This window comes from Strongylocentrotus purpuratus, unplaced genomic scaffold, assembly GCF_000002235.5.
Source record: "Strongylocentrotus purpuratus isolate Spur 01 unplaced genomic scaffold, Spur_5.0 spur5_contig_867, whole genome shotgun sequence".
Lineage (NCBI taxonomy): Eukaryota > Metazoa > Echinodermata > Echinoidea > Camarodonta > Strongylocentrotidae > Strongylocentrotus > Strongylocentrotus purpuratus.
The window spans coordinates 368,789-383,731 of record NW_022145576.1 but is presented as its reverse complement, the minus strand read 5'-3'; the positions used below and the strand labels follow the sequence as shown (position 1 = coordinate 383,731).

Genomic DNA, 14,943 nt, shown 5'->3' with positions numbered 1-14,943 from the left:
CATGCGATAAGATGGATCCTGAACCCTATATCCCTTTGAAAGGGGCGTAGTGGCAAATATTGAAAAATTTGAGTTATCACAACTCTCGGGCCAAAATGGTAAGGGCCGGGGTGGTTCAGCATTTTGGAGGAAAATATTATATTTTTTTAATAGGCTAGTTTCCCCACAATGAATGTATATACATGCCATTAGATGGATCCTGAACCCTATATCCCTTTGAAAGGGGCGTAGTGGCAAATATTGAAAAATTTGAATTATCACAACTTTCGGGCCGAAATGGTAAGGGCCGGGGTGGTTCAGCATTTTGGAGCAAAATATTATATTTTTTGAATAGGCTAGTTTCCCCATAGTTAATGTACATACATGTGATAAGATGGATCCTCACCCCCATATCCCTTTGAAAGGGGCGTAGTGGCAAATATTGAAAAATTTTAGTTATCACAACTTTCGGGCCGAAATGGTAAGGGCCGGGGTGGTTCAGCATTTTGGAGGAAAATATTAATTTTTTTTATTAGGCTAGTTTCCCCACAATGAATGTACATACATGCCATTAGATGGATCCTGACCCCCACATCCCTTTGAAAGGGGCGTAGTGGCAAATATTGTAAAATTTGAGTTATCACAACTGTCGGGCCGAAATGGTAAGGGCTGGGGTGGTTCAGCATTTTGGAGGAAAATATTATTTTTTTAATTGGCTAGTTTCCCCATAATGAATGTACATACCTGCGATTAGATGGATCCTTAACCCTATATCCCTTTGAAAGGGGCGTGGGGCAAATATTGTAAAAATTTGAATTATCACAACTTTCGGGCCGAAATTGTAAGGGCCGGGGTGGTTCAGCATTTTGGAGGAAAATATTATATTTTTTGAATAGGCTAGTTTCCATACAATGAAATTATATACATGCCATTAGATGGATCCTGACCCCCATATCCCTTTGACAGGGGGGTAGGGGCAAATATTGTAAAAATTTGAATTATCACATTTTTTCGGGCCGAAGTTGTAAGGGCCGGGGTGGTTCAGCATTTTGGAGGAAAATATTATTTTTTTTAAATTGGCTAGTTTCCCCATCATGAAAGTACATACATGCGATAAGATGGATCCTGAACCCTATATCCCTTTGAAAGGGGCGTAGTGGCAAATATTGGAAAATTTGAGTTATCACAACTCTCGGGCCGAAATGGTAAGGGCCGGGGTGGTTCAGCATTTTGGAGGAAAATATCATATTTTTTTAATTGGCTAGTTTCCCCACAATGAATGTACATACATGCCATTAGATGGATCCTGACCACTACATCCATTGAAAAGGGGCGTAGTGGCAAATATTGAAAAATTTGAGTTATCACAACTTTCGGGCCGAAATGGTAAGGGCCGGGGTGGTCCAGCATTTTGGAGGAAAATATGTTTTTTTTTTAATTGGCTAGTTTCCCCATAATGAATGTACATACATGCAATTAGATGGATCCTGACCCCCATATTCCTTTGAAAGGGGCGTAGTGGCAAATATTGTAAAAATTTGAATTATCACAACTTTTGGGCCGAAATTGTAAGGGCCGGGGTGGTTCAGCATTTTGGAGGAAAAAATTATATTTTTTAAATAGGCTAGTTTCCCCACAATGAATGTATATACATGCCATTAGATGAATCCTGAGCCCCATATCCCTTTGACAGGGGGGTAGGGGCAAATATTGAAAAATTTGAGTTATCACAACTTTCGGGCCGAAATGGTAAGGGCCGGGGTGGTTCAGCATTTTGGAGGAAAATATTATTTTTATGCCTCCGCCACCGAAGGTGGTGCCGGAGGCATCATGTTTTCGGGTTGTCCGTCCGTACGTCCGTCCCGTTTGACCGTTATCACAATATCTCAAGAACCATTTAAGATTTAAACTTAAGACTCGGGAATAGTATTTATCACCATAGGAAGACGATCTGATTAGATTTTAGAGTACGTAGGTCAAAGGTCACAAGTCACAGAGGTCAACTTATGAAATTCCTTGTATTGAGTTTGTTAGCGCGATATCTCAAGAACCATTTGAGATTTAAACTTCAAACTTAAGGGTAGTATGTATCACCATAGGAAGACGATCTGATTAGATTTTGGAGCACATATGTCAAAGGTCAAGGGTCACAGAGGTCAACTCATGAAATTCCATACATTGAGATTGTTATCATGATATCTCAAGAACCACTGGAGATTTAAACTTCAAACTTAGTGATAGTGTGTATCACTATAGGAAAACAATCTGATTACATTTTGGAGCACGTAGGTCAAAGGTCAAGGGTCACAGAGGTCAACTTATGAAATTCCATACATTGAGATCGTTATCGCGATATCTCAAGAACCACTGGAGAATTTTCACTTCAAACTTAATGATAGTATGTATCACCATATCATAATATCTCAAGAACCACTGGAGATTTAAACTTCAAACTTAATGATAGTGTGTATCACCATAGGAAGACAATCTGATTAGATTTTGGAGCACGTAGGTCAAAGGTCAAGGGTCACAGAGGTCAACTTATGAAATTCCATACATTGAGATTGTTATCATGATATCTCAAGAACCACTGGAGATTTAAACTCCAAACTTGTTTAAATTGCTCTATGGCGGAGGCATCATTTTCGACTGCGCGCAGTCAAAATTCCATCTAGTTAAATTTCATTCAACTAGTTAAAGATCGATATCTCCTCGATGGCTAGGTCAACACTTTATTAGGGGATATATTCATCACTTTATTGGACTTGCGTTACCAGGGCTTAAAAGTATAGACCAGTTCTGGTCATGCAATTGCAATGTGAAAGAGATGGTGTGGAATCGATCAGAAAAGGTTGATCATCTAGCATATAAGTATTGGTGTTTACTGCAAGGTTTTGGAATAATCATAATAAGAAATTTGGCCCAGTCTTGGTAAAGTTACAAGCACACTAAACAGAAAGATGTATATGGGACTACACAAACATGTGGCATAATAATCCATCCTGATTTTTACGTTGTTACATGCCATATTTAGAATATGAAAGCATTTGAAGAGCCATGCTTTTCCGGGAACATTTTTTCTCTGATGTTCTTCCACACTTGCATAATAACAATGATAACGCTCACAAATATTTTTTCACCTCTTCCCAGAACTCAACCTTCTCTTTAACCCTTGGTTTTCTCTTTTGTCCCGTTCCTGTAGAGCCAACATCCTCATCGCCACACCAGGTCGTCTTGAGGACATGTTTGAGAGGCCCACCACAGGGATCAGTCTACCAGCCATGGTCAAGTCTCTGGAAGTGCTCGTCTTGGATGAAGCTGACCGATTGCTGGACATGGGATTCACTAAAAGGTATCTTTGCAGCTGGATATCTCTATTTTTTAAAGAAACGTTGCTTATCAAGAGGAGCAACAACCTTGAAACTGATACCTGAGGGTTTTTTCTATTAATTTATGTTCTAACTATGCAGTGATGATGAGTGATTAGAATTACATTAACCCATTAGTAAAAATGGCCTATTACTCACTGGAAGATGTTGCAATATTGCTCTCATTTTGACATTTTTTCTGAAGAATATGAAACTTGCGCTGTTTTTCTATGCAGAATCCTACTGTAGACATCTTAACAACTTTCTGCAGTATGATATTGATTATGTAAATCATGATTTTATATAATGATACTATATAAATAATAATAATTCAAACTTTACTTATAAAGCGCTTACCATTGAAGTCCCTAAGCGCTATATGTGAAGGGATCCTGTCAAGTCATGGAGATATACGTGTTGCATATTTAGAAATGAGGTCGAAGGTCATCTGAGGTCATAGTTTACCATGTGCAAAGCTTAAAGGCATGGTTTAACAATGTTAAATATGAGATGCATTGCCCTACGTGTTATCAGTGTCTGTGATATGGTGTAATATTGAAGCCCTAAAAAAATTGCGCTTCAAAATGATCCTGAAGTGCCTCAAAAAAGTAAAAATCTTTCAGTGACCGGTTTTACCATACTCATTTTGCCCAATAGACTGTAGTGTTATAAAAATCATTAGAAAAACACAAGATTTGATTTTGATTTCCAATCTTACATATCTTGATAATCAGACGGGCCATCGGCTTTTAAAAGTCATGAGATTCCTTGCTGACCTAAAGGTTTATAATTATGATTGCAGCATGAGCTAAATCCCAGATTTTGTTTCAGTATCTGAGGCAATGTTACCGGGTCACTCTAAGCATGAACTAGGGATCTTCAGATCATTTATGCTTATTCTCTCTGTATATTTGTATTTCTTATAGCATCAACACAATCTTGGGTTACCTACCCAAACAGAGACGTACCGGTCTGTTTTCCGCAACACAGACGGAGGAAGTCGAAGCTCTAATTAGGGCGGGGCTGAGAAATCCCGTCAGAATCGTCGTCAAAGAAAAGAACAGTTCATCTACTGTAAGTTTATCTCTGTGTATAATTCTATCTTCTTTTCAATATCTTAAGTATAATGTATATTTCTGTAGTATTTTGTTGAAACATCATTGCAGACTGAATTACTTGAAAATAAATTCTATTCTGAATCCAGAGAATATATTGCAACTAAATAACTAACATTAATATTATCCTACAGTGTAAATGAACTATGAGCAAAGTTATAATGTCAGTTATACTGTCTTGATAATCTCCAATCAATTGTTTTTCGGTATGATGAAATTAATATGATCTCTCTCCTCCATACAAATGTAAATGTAGCATTTTAATTGGAATGTTCTGGAATATGATACATAATGGAAGAAAAAATAGTGTTTGTAGACAAATATCAAAGTTTTAAGCGTAAGGACAGACAGGAAGTTTCATGATGTCTTGAGAATTCATGTTATGTTGTGATCAGCAGTTCAATACATGGGTTTTCTATCCATTGTGCACTTAGCATTGCCAGAATGCTGTTATGTAGGTATGACCATATTTTCAATACTTCAGTTTTCTTGGAGAAGTTTGAATTGTTTTGTCTTTTATTTTTTTCTTGTTTATTTGTCATCTTTTTGTACAGCATGTGAGAAGAACACCTTTAACTCTAACAAACTACTATGTGGTGAGTAAATGTCAATTTTAGTGACTTTTTTTTGCTAATTTTATATTATATGATCAATAGGAACCATATATGGTTTAAATTTGATTTGCCAATTTTGTGTAATTACTGTGAAAAGATACATGTGCCGTTCTTTATCCTAGAACATTTTAAGCATTGCTTGAAGATGACTTAGATACTCCTGTTATTGTAAAGTAGGACTCTTTCAAATGACACTTTGTAGCATTTCGTTTGTTGTTACTCCAATCGTGTACCTGTGTTGCTTATACCTTTTGTCCTTTTTATTGTCTTTCAACTTTGTGACTGTTTGTCTCTCTCTCTCTCTGTCTCTTTCTCGCTGTCTGTTGCTATATTTCACAGATAAGCCCAAGTGATGAGAAATTTAGGCTGATGGTTGCTTTCCTTAGGAAATACAGAGTAAGTAAATGCAGTAGTATTCCACAGACACGCTTGAACTAAACTGAGCAATAACATAGTTCATGACACGATGTATTGGTCAAAAGACGATTAGAAAGGGAGAGAAAATTTTTTAAAAAAGTATTTCATAAGATTTTTGGATAGCATTGACCTTCGATAATACATATATCCAGTGTTGCCTATTTGTTTACAAAACAAATAAAGCGTGAAGTGAAAACCGAGTCATCTAATTCATGATCAGCCTCGACCGGTTTCCATTAAAATTTCAGCCGATGACTAATGTTCCTTCGCAAGAAATTTAGACTTCATATCATTACAACTAAGTGCTAAGTGCTACATATTTGTTATTAATTTTACTGTATCAAAAAGCATACAATCTCATCCATGCATAAAGAAAGCTACATGTTTTCCTTACTTTTAATTATTTTGTATTGGTTCTGATTTCAAATGAATGATAAATAGAAGCATACTTCTATTTCAGAATTGATGATCTTTCAAGAGAATTACTTTTGGCAGGTCTACTGAAATCTTCCTCTTTTTTTTTAATGAAAGGTTAGAGGCAAAGAGCGGTAGTGGTAAAATTGCGGTTCAAGGGTTTTGGATGCAAAATATCCATTCAATATTGTTTAAATATTGCCTTCAGAGGTTTAGATGGCAATACTTCAACCTAAATTCGCAAAAAAAACCCAGAAATATATGCCCAAATGTTCAATGTTGAAGTGCATTCGCGATATCTATCCAGGCCGGATAGATATCAAATATATCAAGTAGTAGTCGGTTTCCCAGCAAAAGTTGTATCATCACGTATTAGTCAAAACATATTCTTTCATATGATTGTTAATAAGAGCTTCCATTTCATTTTTTGACAGGGGGGCATTTCCAAAACTGGTCTATACCTTTAACGATATGTTTAAAATAACCAGCATGTTACAAATATAATTCTTACTCATATTCATTTTCAGGACCAGAAACACATGGTGTTCTTCAGCACATGTGCGTGTGTAGAGTACTTCACATCAGTGCTTCAAGCTCTAGTACGAAACACAACTATCCTCTCACTACACGGCAAGATGAAGCAGAAGAGAAACTCTGTCTTCAATCAGTTCAGGGAGCTAACAAGGTAAACAAACTTTCCAAATGGTCGCCCCTCCCCCTTCCCCTCCCCCTTCCCCTCCCCCTCCCCCCCCCCCCCCCCCCCTTCCCCATTTTTCCTATGCCAACATTTTGTATCATGTGCCATTAGCCATTAGGATTAGGTTAAGAGATAGAAAAGGGGTAACCCTCTGCTTAGTTCCTAGTTCCTATTAAATGGTTCATAATGCAGAATTCATTATGTTACCATTTGGGATTTATGCTAGGTAATCAAACATTCCTTACAATAGTTAATTGAAATAATACTCATTACTTGTATGAATATGTGTTAAAAGAAAACTTAATATTATGAGTCATGTAGCAAAATAAGTGTTTTTGGTATTATTTCATATACCTAAGCACAACTTTGATGTATTGTTAAAAGTACTACAAAATTGCCAATTTAATGAATGTTCACCCAGATCGATTCATCATTTTTGAACAAAATAAATGTATGATGGGCTTATGAATCATGACATGTAATTTTATCTTCATGTTTCTCAGCCTAATTTTCATTTGTTGCTATCTCTACAAATGAAATGTTTCTTTCTCCAGTGGAATTCTGGTTTGCACTGATGTGATGGCTAGAGGGGTAGATATCCCTGAAGTTCATTGGGTTCTGCAGTACGATCCTCCAAGCAGTGCAAGGTAAGATCCAGTCAACTCTGAGCTTTTAAAAAAAAATCTTATTTGAAAAAGTCTTTTACAAAAGTCAACAACACATTCAAATAATTTCATATAATACAGATATAGTGGATTGTTATAAACAATGTATCTTCTAGTTATTGTAAGGAACATACAATTTAAAAAAAAGGAAACCCTTTTCATATGCTTTATGGAGACTACCGTACTTGCCGGCGATAAGGCCGCAGTGTTTTTGGAAGAAAAAATATCAAAAAGTCGGGGTCGCGGCCTTTACGCTACAACAAAAAAATTCAGCGGTCAAAACATCACATCCATTTGCACATATGGGACTATGAACGGTAGGATGACTATGACAACGGTACAGGACAATTCTAGAATAACTCCACACAACTTACCGATAATTTTATGTTGCATAGTTGACATGAAGACGAAAAAACTTATTTTTCTAATAAAATCTGCCGATGGATCTAGATCTACATTAAGTCCGTACTATTGCATCGCCAAAAAGTAAAAAAGGGACAGGCCGTTACCTACGGAGCTAGCTGCCGTGCAACGCAACTGCGCAGGTCGAAAAACGCTATTCCGGATTACACCGCACATCGAGGTAGGGGTATTGTAGGATACCAAATCTGCTGTGGTGTCTGATAAAGTTGGTATGTAATGAGTATATTTGATATACAGATGATGATTTACCAGCATTATGAAGAGAAGTATATATTTTTAAAGTTTCTGTGCAAGTAGAACCAATTTTGAGCCTATTCATCAACTACTTGAAATCAATGATTATAATGGGCAATTTCCATAGAGAAGATGTCTTGAGTTTTGTGTTCATAGCACTGTAATGTATGTGGTGCTTTAGTAAGTGCTTTCAATCTTGAAAATCCTTTTATTTTATGACTATTTTTCATACCTAATCCTCAAATCCTTCCCATGTACTATATGTACACTATCCATCTCTTTCTTCTCTGCAGTGCCTTTGTACATAGATGTGGAAGAACAGCTCGTATTGGTAACACAGGCAATGCTCTGGTGTTCCTCAGACCTACCGAGGACTCCTACATTGAATTCCTGAAGATAAACCAAAAGGTAAATGATAGCTTTGTTCATTAATGTCATGACGTGGGATGGTATATTGCCTTCAGGGCTGAATTGATCACATAATGATTTTATTGCTACATTGTTGAAATTAAATGTAATGTCTCAGAAAACAATATACATGGGCTAGAATGTTATTGATAAGTTGTACAAAATACAAATTTTGGTTAAATAACAATGATTTTGAAGCTTTCAACAAGTTGCCAATTTGAAGGATTTGAAAGCATATTTTGTCCTTTTTAAACTTCCTGGCATCAAACACAATCATAGTCCTGAAACAAAAATGGATGCAGTGTATGCAGTGTATTTTTTCTCTTACTACTCATCTATCTGGCATATTTTTAAGGGCTTTGAATCAAACTTTATTGAGCCAAGCCATAAAATGTGGATTGATTCATATGAAAGGGTTAATTATTAACTTGATGTGTAACAGTGTAAGCCTTCTCATTTAAGCCTATCTGCACTAGTTTGGCCAGGAGGGATTAGACATCACTGCAAGGTCACTGGACAGGTGGTTATCTCATCAAATCAGCTCTCAATTAACATAAGAAAAAGGGGACCATGGGGGACCAATGGTCACCGACTAGGCATTGTTTGCTATATAGAGGGCGCAAGTAGCTACCGGTATAAGTAATGCAATGGGACTTTAACTACAGTACCTATTTATGAATTGATTTCTACAGGTTCATCTTGAGCTGTATGAGGAGATGGATGAGCTTGAAGTGGTGGATGTTATTCCTAAGCTTAGAAAGCTAGCAACCAAAGACAGGTGAGAAAGAGGAGGTTGTAATACGTGTGCCTCTGCCTGCCAGAAGCAATATTTAGTATAGGAGTGATGGTTTTATCGAGAATGGAATGCTGTAGGATGGTGATGATCATAGTGGGTGTTTTAATCGTGGCTACAGGCCAGAGGGGTGTTTCACAAAGATCCTAAGTCAAACTTAAATCTAAATTGGACTTAAAAATTATGAAGAACCATTTGTAGCCTTAAAATTAAATATTTCCAAGAGCAAAAATTGAAGTATTTTAGACTTTTCATAAATTCCCCATCAAGAACATGAAATCTCCTCATTTAAGGCCTTTTGAAATAATTTTGAAAAAATATTTTCAATGATGCTAACGGCTTTCCATAATTGTTAAGTCCAACTTAGAGATAAGTTCAACTTAGGATCTCTGTGAAACACCCCCCAGGAGTCTGATTGCCGAGCAGACCAACATTCACGAGACCGACATGTCAGTCTGGTGGGCCTCTTGACAATTTTTCTGAGTGTTGGCAGGACCAGCGTTGTCAGTGTGCAGAGGGATGTTGCAAAAATGGTGATGGTAATGGTGTTGATGAGGATGATGATGATGATGATGATGGTGGTGGTGGTGGTGGTGGCGGCGGCGGCGGCGGTGGCGGCGGTGGTGAGGATGATGAGGATGATGAGGAGGATGATGATGATAGTATGATGATGATGATGATGATGATGGTGATGACGAGGATTATGATGATGATGATAGTACGATGAAGATTATGATGATGAGGATGAGGATTATGATGATGATGATGATGATGATGATGAGGATTATGATGATGATGGTGTGGGATATGGTGATGAAGATGGTGGGAGTTAGGATGATAGTCACATGATTGTGACATGAATGAATATCTAGTAAATTGTAACATAGTCTATCCAGACTAAATATCTATTTAGTTTTCTAGTGTTTATCAAGATAATCATTTGATCTGATTATCCTTTTATTTGTAATATTTCAGAGCTTTATTTGAGAAAGGAACAAGAGCTTTTGTCTCCTTCATCCAGTCATACGCCAAGCATGAATGTAGTCTCATCTTCAGAGTCAAAGGTATTTATATTTCCATTCAGTTTGCTCTTGAAGGTATTTTGTAAACATTTGAAATGACATGAAACATTAGTCCAAAGTCATATGATTAGTAAGGTAATGGGGGAAAGCGAATATTAAGATAAATTGTTTCTAATATAGATTTTTAATAAGATTTCAAGCAAGTTATCTATCAACATCTGTCAATTTAACTTAGACATAATAATAGATCATATTTATAATGCGCCTAATACTATGTTTCTAGGCACGGTATATATTATTACCCCAATCATTAGATTCAGGCTTACCCGCACACAATGTATGCACATTCTTCACTGACCTGGGGAGCGTAAGAATAAGTCAAGTCATGATTTATTTATTTTTATTAGGCAGTCTTTAATAATGAAGTACCAACTTAAGTTTTAAACTAGAGAGAATACAGTACCTAACAAAATGCTTAAGAAGAACAGATGAAGTTGATGTAAAATTATACCCAGATCTCTTCTTCTTACCTTTAATCAGAGCTTGACATGGCAGCGCTTGCCAGAAGTTTTGCCCTCTTACGCCTTCCTCGTATGCCAGAGCTGAAGGGAAAGGACTTTCCAGATTTCATACCAACAGAAGTGGACTACAATGCAATACCCTACAAGTGAGTTATTTTATCTCTAATCTTGATTTCTGGTAGTGGAATTGTATGCATTTTGAGAGAAATTGGTTTAAAGCAATCTTTATTTGTTTGGCGGTAGATGGGTCAGTTGGATGAGAAGAAGATTTGCAAGAAATCACATTCATTCAAAAGCACAAGTCACATTGGCATGTGTGCATGGTTATATCATATTTTCAAAGGTTCTTAATGATATTCGCTTGTCTTGCACAAAACGTCGTGATCTGTTAGATCCCTTGTTGACCATACATTGCGAGACAAACGAATATCACTAGCAAGATTATTTTCGATATGAATAGCATTGTTTGGAAAATTAAATCATGAAACCTTCAGCATTCAAAACTTGGGAAAAAAACATACCCTTCAGAAAAATACCCCCCCCCCCACCTTCCTGTATGCATTACCCCCTAATCTAGAAATTTGTATTTATCAATGCACTTTTTAATGTCTTTCTTTACAGGGATAAGAACCGAGAGAAACAGAGGAAGCAAAGACTAAAGCTGATTGAAGATGGCGTCATCACTGGGCACAGGAAACAGAGAAGAGTAAGTATTAGTTGATCTGTCAAATCGCAACGAGTTGTGTACGTCATGCCATTGAAAATGCTTCAACTGTTATACCGGCTAATAATCAATGATATTTCATTTCTAAATTGATTAACCTAGTGTGTATGAAACAACAGAAAAGGCTATTATACATGCATGTGATTTTTTTTAGATACAGTCAAACCTGTCTATAAAGGCCATCCGTCTACTGTTGCCACTATTTGTGTTTCCCTTGGGTGGCCTTAAAGTGACTCAGTAACATTGCCTCAGATTCTGAAACAAAATCCTGGATTGAGCTCATGCTGCAATCATAATTATAAACCTTTAGGTCAGTCAGGAATTTAATGACTTTTACAAGCCGATCCCCGGTCTGATTATCAAGATAGTTATGATTAGAAATCAAAATTTCAATTTTTGTTAGTCTATTAGGGAAAATAGGTATGGTAAAACCAATCACTCAAAGATTTTTACTTTTTTGATAATTTTGAAGTGCAATTTTTTTAGGGCTTCAATATTACACCATATCACAGACACTGATAACACATAGGGCCATGCATCTCAGATTTAACATTGTTAAACGATGCCTTTAATAGACAGATATTATTGTGCAGTCAAATCTGCCTATGAATACCTGTTTACAAAGACCACCTGTCTAAAAACACTGACATTTTGTTTCCCCATAAACAATATCATTCTTAGAGATTTGTATTCCAGGAACCTGTTTAGAAAGAGCACCTGCACAGACAGACCCCTTATCTTGCCCTTCACCTTGGGCCTTTGTATACAGGTTTCTATGTATTAAAGTATGGTTTTGCACAATCTGTGATTTGTCTTTTCTTTGATCCAGGTTAAAACTGTAGCATGGTCCAAGAACAAAGAACAGAAAGAGAAGAAAAAGGAAAGGAAGCAGAAAAAAGTAGCTGCCAAGAAGAGGAAACAAGAGGTTAGCAAAAATAATTATAATGATAATATTTTGGGGTTTATATAACACTTAATGCATACTTGATATCTCAAAGCACTTTGCAGATATATTATTACCCCGGTCATCGGATTCAGGCTGGTCCACACTCATTGTATGCACATTCTCCACTCTCTGGGGAGCATTTGAGCCAGGTACCATTTTTTACAGATTTTTAGCAAACTGCAGTGACTTTCAAATTACAAGGTGCTTCTATAACACCTGGGTGGAGAGAAGCAATGTAGAGAAAATGCCTTGCTCAATGACATACATGTAAGTGCCATGACAAGGATTGAATCTACAACCTTCACATTTCAAGTCAAGTGTTTAAACCACTCCACACCTCTAGTATCAATGCTCAAACACCGTGTTGTATTCAGCAGCTGTTTTTGGATTTGCTTCTAGGTGTTGTTTTTTTGTTTTTCAGAGTTGTTATGTTAATGGCTCCTGTTTTAAACATTTCTGGTTAACTTGGTGTCTCTTTCACTTCTTAATAGTTTGATGAGAGTGAGCTGAATGAACTAGCAGACGACGTCAGACTTCTGAAGAAACTCAAGAAGGGAAAGGTAAGTTTTTATTGAATAATGGCTGTGGAATTTGCACACATTGTAACATTGCCATAATACACGCATTTACCCTAGACTCTTTACAAATTTTCACCAGTTTGTCTATGTTATTGTGTACTTGGAAGAAAGGGGGGAACCATGAATGTTGTCAATTTTTTCAAATAGTTTTGCAATAATAGGATCAATAAATATTTACAGATATATAACAACCTATCATTGTTTTTCTTCTACTTTTTTCAATTAAATGGTAGTTTAAAGAGATTTGAATCTACTTGTAAAGTAGTAATGTTTTTATCCTTTATGCTCTTTATTTCCATCCCCACAGATCAGCAAAGAAGACTTTGACACCAATTTTGGAGTCGCTACGGAGGATACATCAGCAACAGAAAAGGACAGCGTTGCCGACAAAACATGACAGTCCCACGCATTCGTTTCTAAGTTGAACATTTATTAGAAGTATGCAGATATAATACTGGCATATTCCAGACGGATTGGACAAATGCTTGTAGATGTGGGACTCTACCGCTCCTAGTGTTATTGAGGCTGCATCCTTTCCTCACCTACATCATTCTTCCAGACTATTCTCTGAGTTAATCATCTTTAACATCATTGAGGACTAAGGAGAGAGTGAGCCATTCTATTTGCATGCCAGAGCATTCATTGTGGAAAAGAGACAGTACAGTTGAACCTTCCATGAATTATGGAATCTGCAAGCATTTAAAAAAAGAATGTGCCAATTTAAAAGTATCAACTCCCAAATTCAGAAAACCATGATATAGTTTGGGAGACTAGCTTTACTGGCTATATATATGATATAATGATAATTGGTTTTGACATACCGGTATATACAATTCAGGAACATTTTGATGGTTCAAAGACGTAACTCCGTATTTTGACAAAATGAGTATTTGATGAAAAATATGTGGGCTTTCCAGGAAACACAAAGACTTAACTCCACCCAACACCCCATTGAAGTCAATGGCTAGTGAAACATAGACTCACTTCTTTAAGGCCCAAGTGCTCAGCAACACAAAACCAGAGTTACGTCTTTGTGTCACTGACCCCTCGATTTCGTCTATGTTACAAAATAATGTCGGTCTTCCATAAACTAATTGAACAAATTTTTATTTTGAAGGTTGTCATATGCGGATTATTCTTTAGCAGCGCTCAAAATACACGGGGGCGGTGGGCGATTCGCCCCCGTGAGCTCCATAATCACCCCCGTCAGGTTGCTTACGGGGGCGATTGCAAAATTAAAAATCGCCCCCGTGGAATTATAAAATAAAGATTATCTTTTCTGATATAACTTTAACACAAAATTGTGTATCAATTTTCAAACCTTAAAGGTAATACAAAGTTTTGGTATGGGGTCATGAATTTGGTTCAAATGAACATATTGGAAGCATATGCGATCCTACAATATTCAGTGATCGTTGTCGCGGTTGAAATCGAGTCTAAAGTTATGAAATTGTTAATAATACACCCTTTATGTTGTATAGCTCCCTCTCAAGGTCAAGATTATAATTAGACTATAAAACAATGTTTCTTGACTAAAATCTATCGATTAGCTATTCTCGTTTGGAACTTATATATCACAACTACATACTCTGAGATTTTCATGGTCGCAGCTACCATTGGACGGCCGCAGGCGCTATTTGAAGATTTATCAAAATTTACCGGGAGCACCGGTAAATTTTTATATTCAATTTTTCTCGAAAGCAGAAGTGTTTTAGGTGCTAATTTTTCTATTGCTTATAATACATCCACAGGGGCATCCAAATATATCAAAATTTCAAAGAATCACTTTCCACCCAATTTTCAAAATTGCCCAAAACTTTGTACTACCTTTAAACCAATGAAATGGAACTTAGATGGCACTTTCTCTACCATCTCTACGAGTATTACCGATACAAACAACGGAAGCTCGCGGTGCGACCGTCAGCACAGTGGCTATACTGCGCTGGTAGTACCGGTGTGCACGCTGACGCCCAATATCTGCTGGAGTTGGAGATCGACGATCGCGCAAGGACTGAAACATGGAGA

The 14,943-nt window shown here is 36.9% G+C and overlaps 1 protein-coding gene across 1 annotated transcript in view; it reads left to right on the top strand.

Moving 5' to 3' along the window:
• Nucleotides 1-13,471, top strand: part of LOC583357 (ATP-dependent RNA helicase DDX55) — a 31,738-nt gene extending 18,267 nt beyond the window's left edge. The window contains exons 5-18 of the mRNA XM_030975057.1: nt 3,182-3,331; nt 4,274-4,421; nt 5,017-5,058; nt 5,416-5,472; nt 6,435-6,592; nt 7,159-7,251; nt 8,220-8,334; nt 9,027-9,112; nt 10,103-10,191; nt 10,690-10,816; nt 11,292-11,376; nt 12,224-12,319; nt 12,832-12,900; nt 13,226-13,471. Coding sequence (XP_030830917.1) covers nt 3,182-3,331; nt 4,274-4,421; nt 5,017-5,058; nt 5,416-5,472; nt 6,435-6,592; nt 7,159-7,251; nt 8,220-8,334; nt 9,027-9,112; nt 10,103-10,191; nt 10,690-10,816; nt 11,292-11,376; nt 12,224-12,319; nt 12,832-12,900; nt 13,226-13,315 — 1,405 coding nt within the window. The 3' untranslated portion in view covers nt 13,316-13,471. The remainder of the gene's footprint in view (nt 1-3,181; nt 3,332-4,273; nt 4,422-5,016; nt 5,059-5,415; nt 5,473-6,434; nt 6,593-7,158; nt 7,252-8,219; nt 8,335-9,026; nt 9,113-10,102; nt 10,192-10,689; nt 10,817-11,291; nt 11,377-12,223; nt 12,320-12,831; nt 12,901-13,225) is intronic.
• Nucleotides 13,472-14,943: the final 1,472 nt, after the last annotated feature.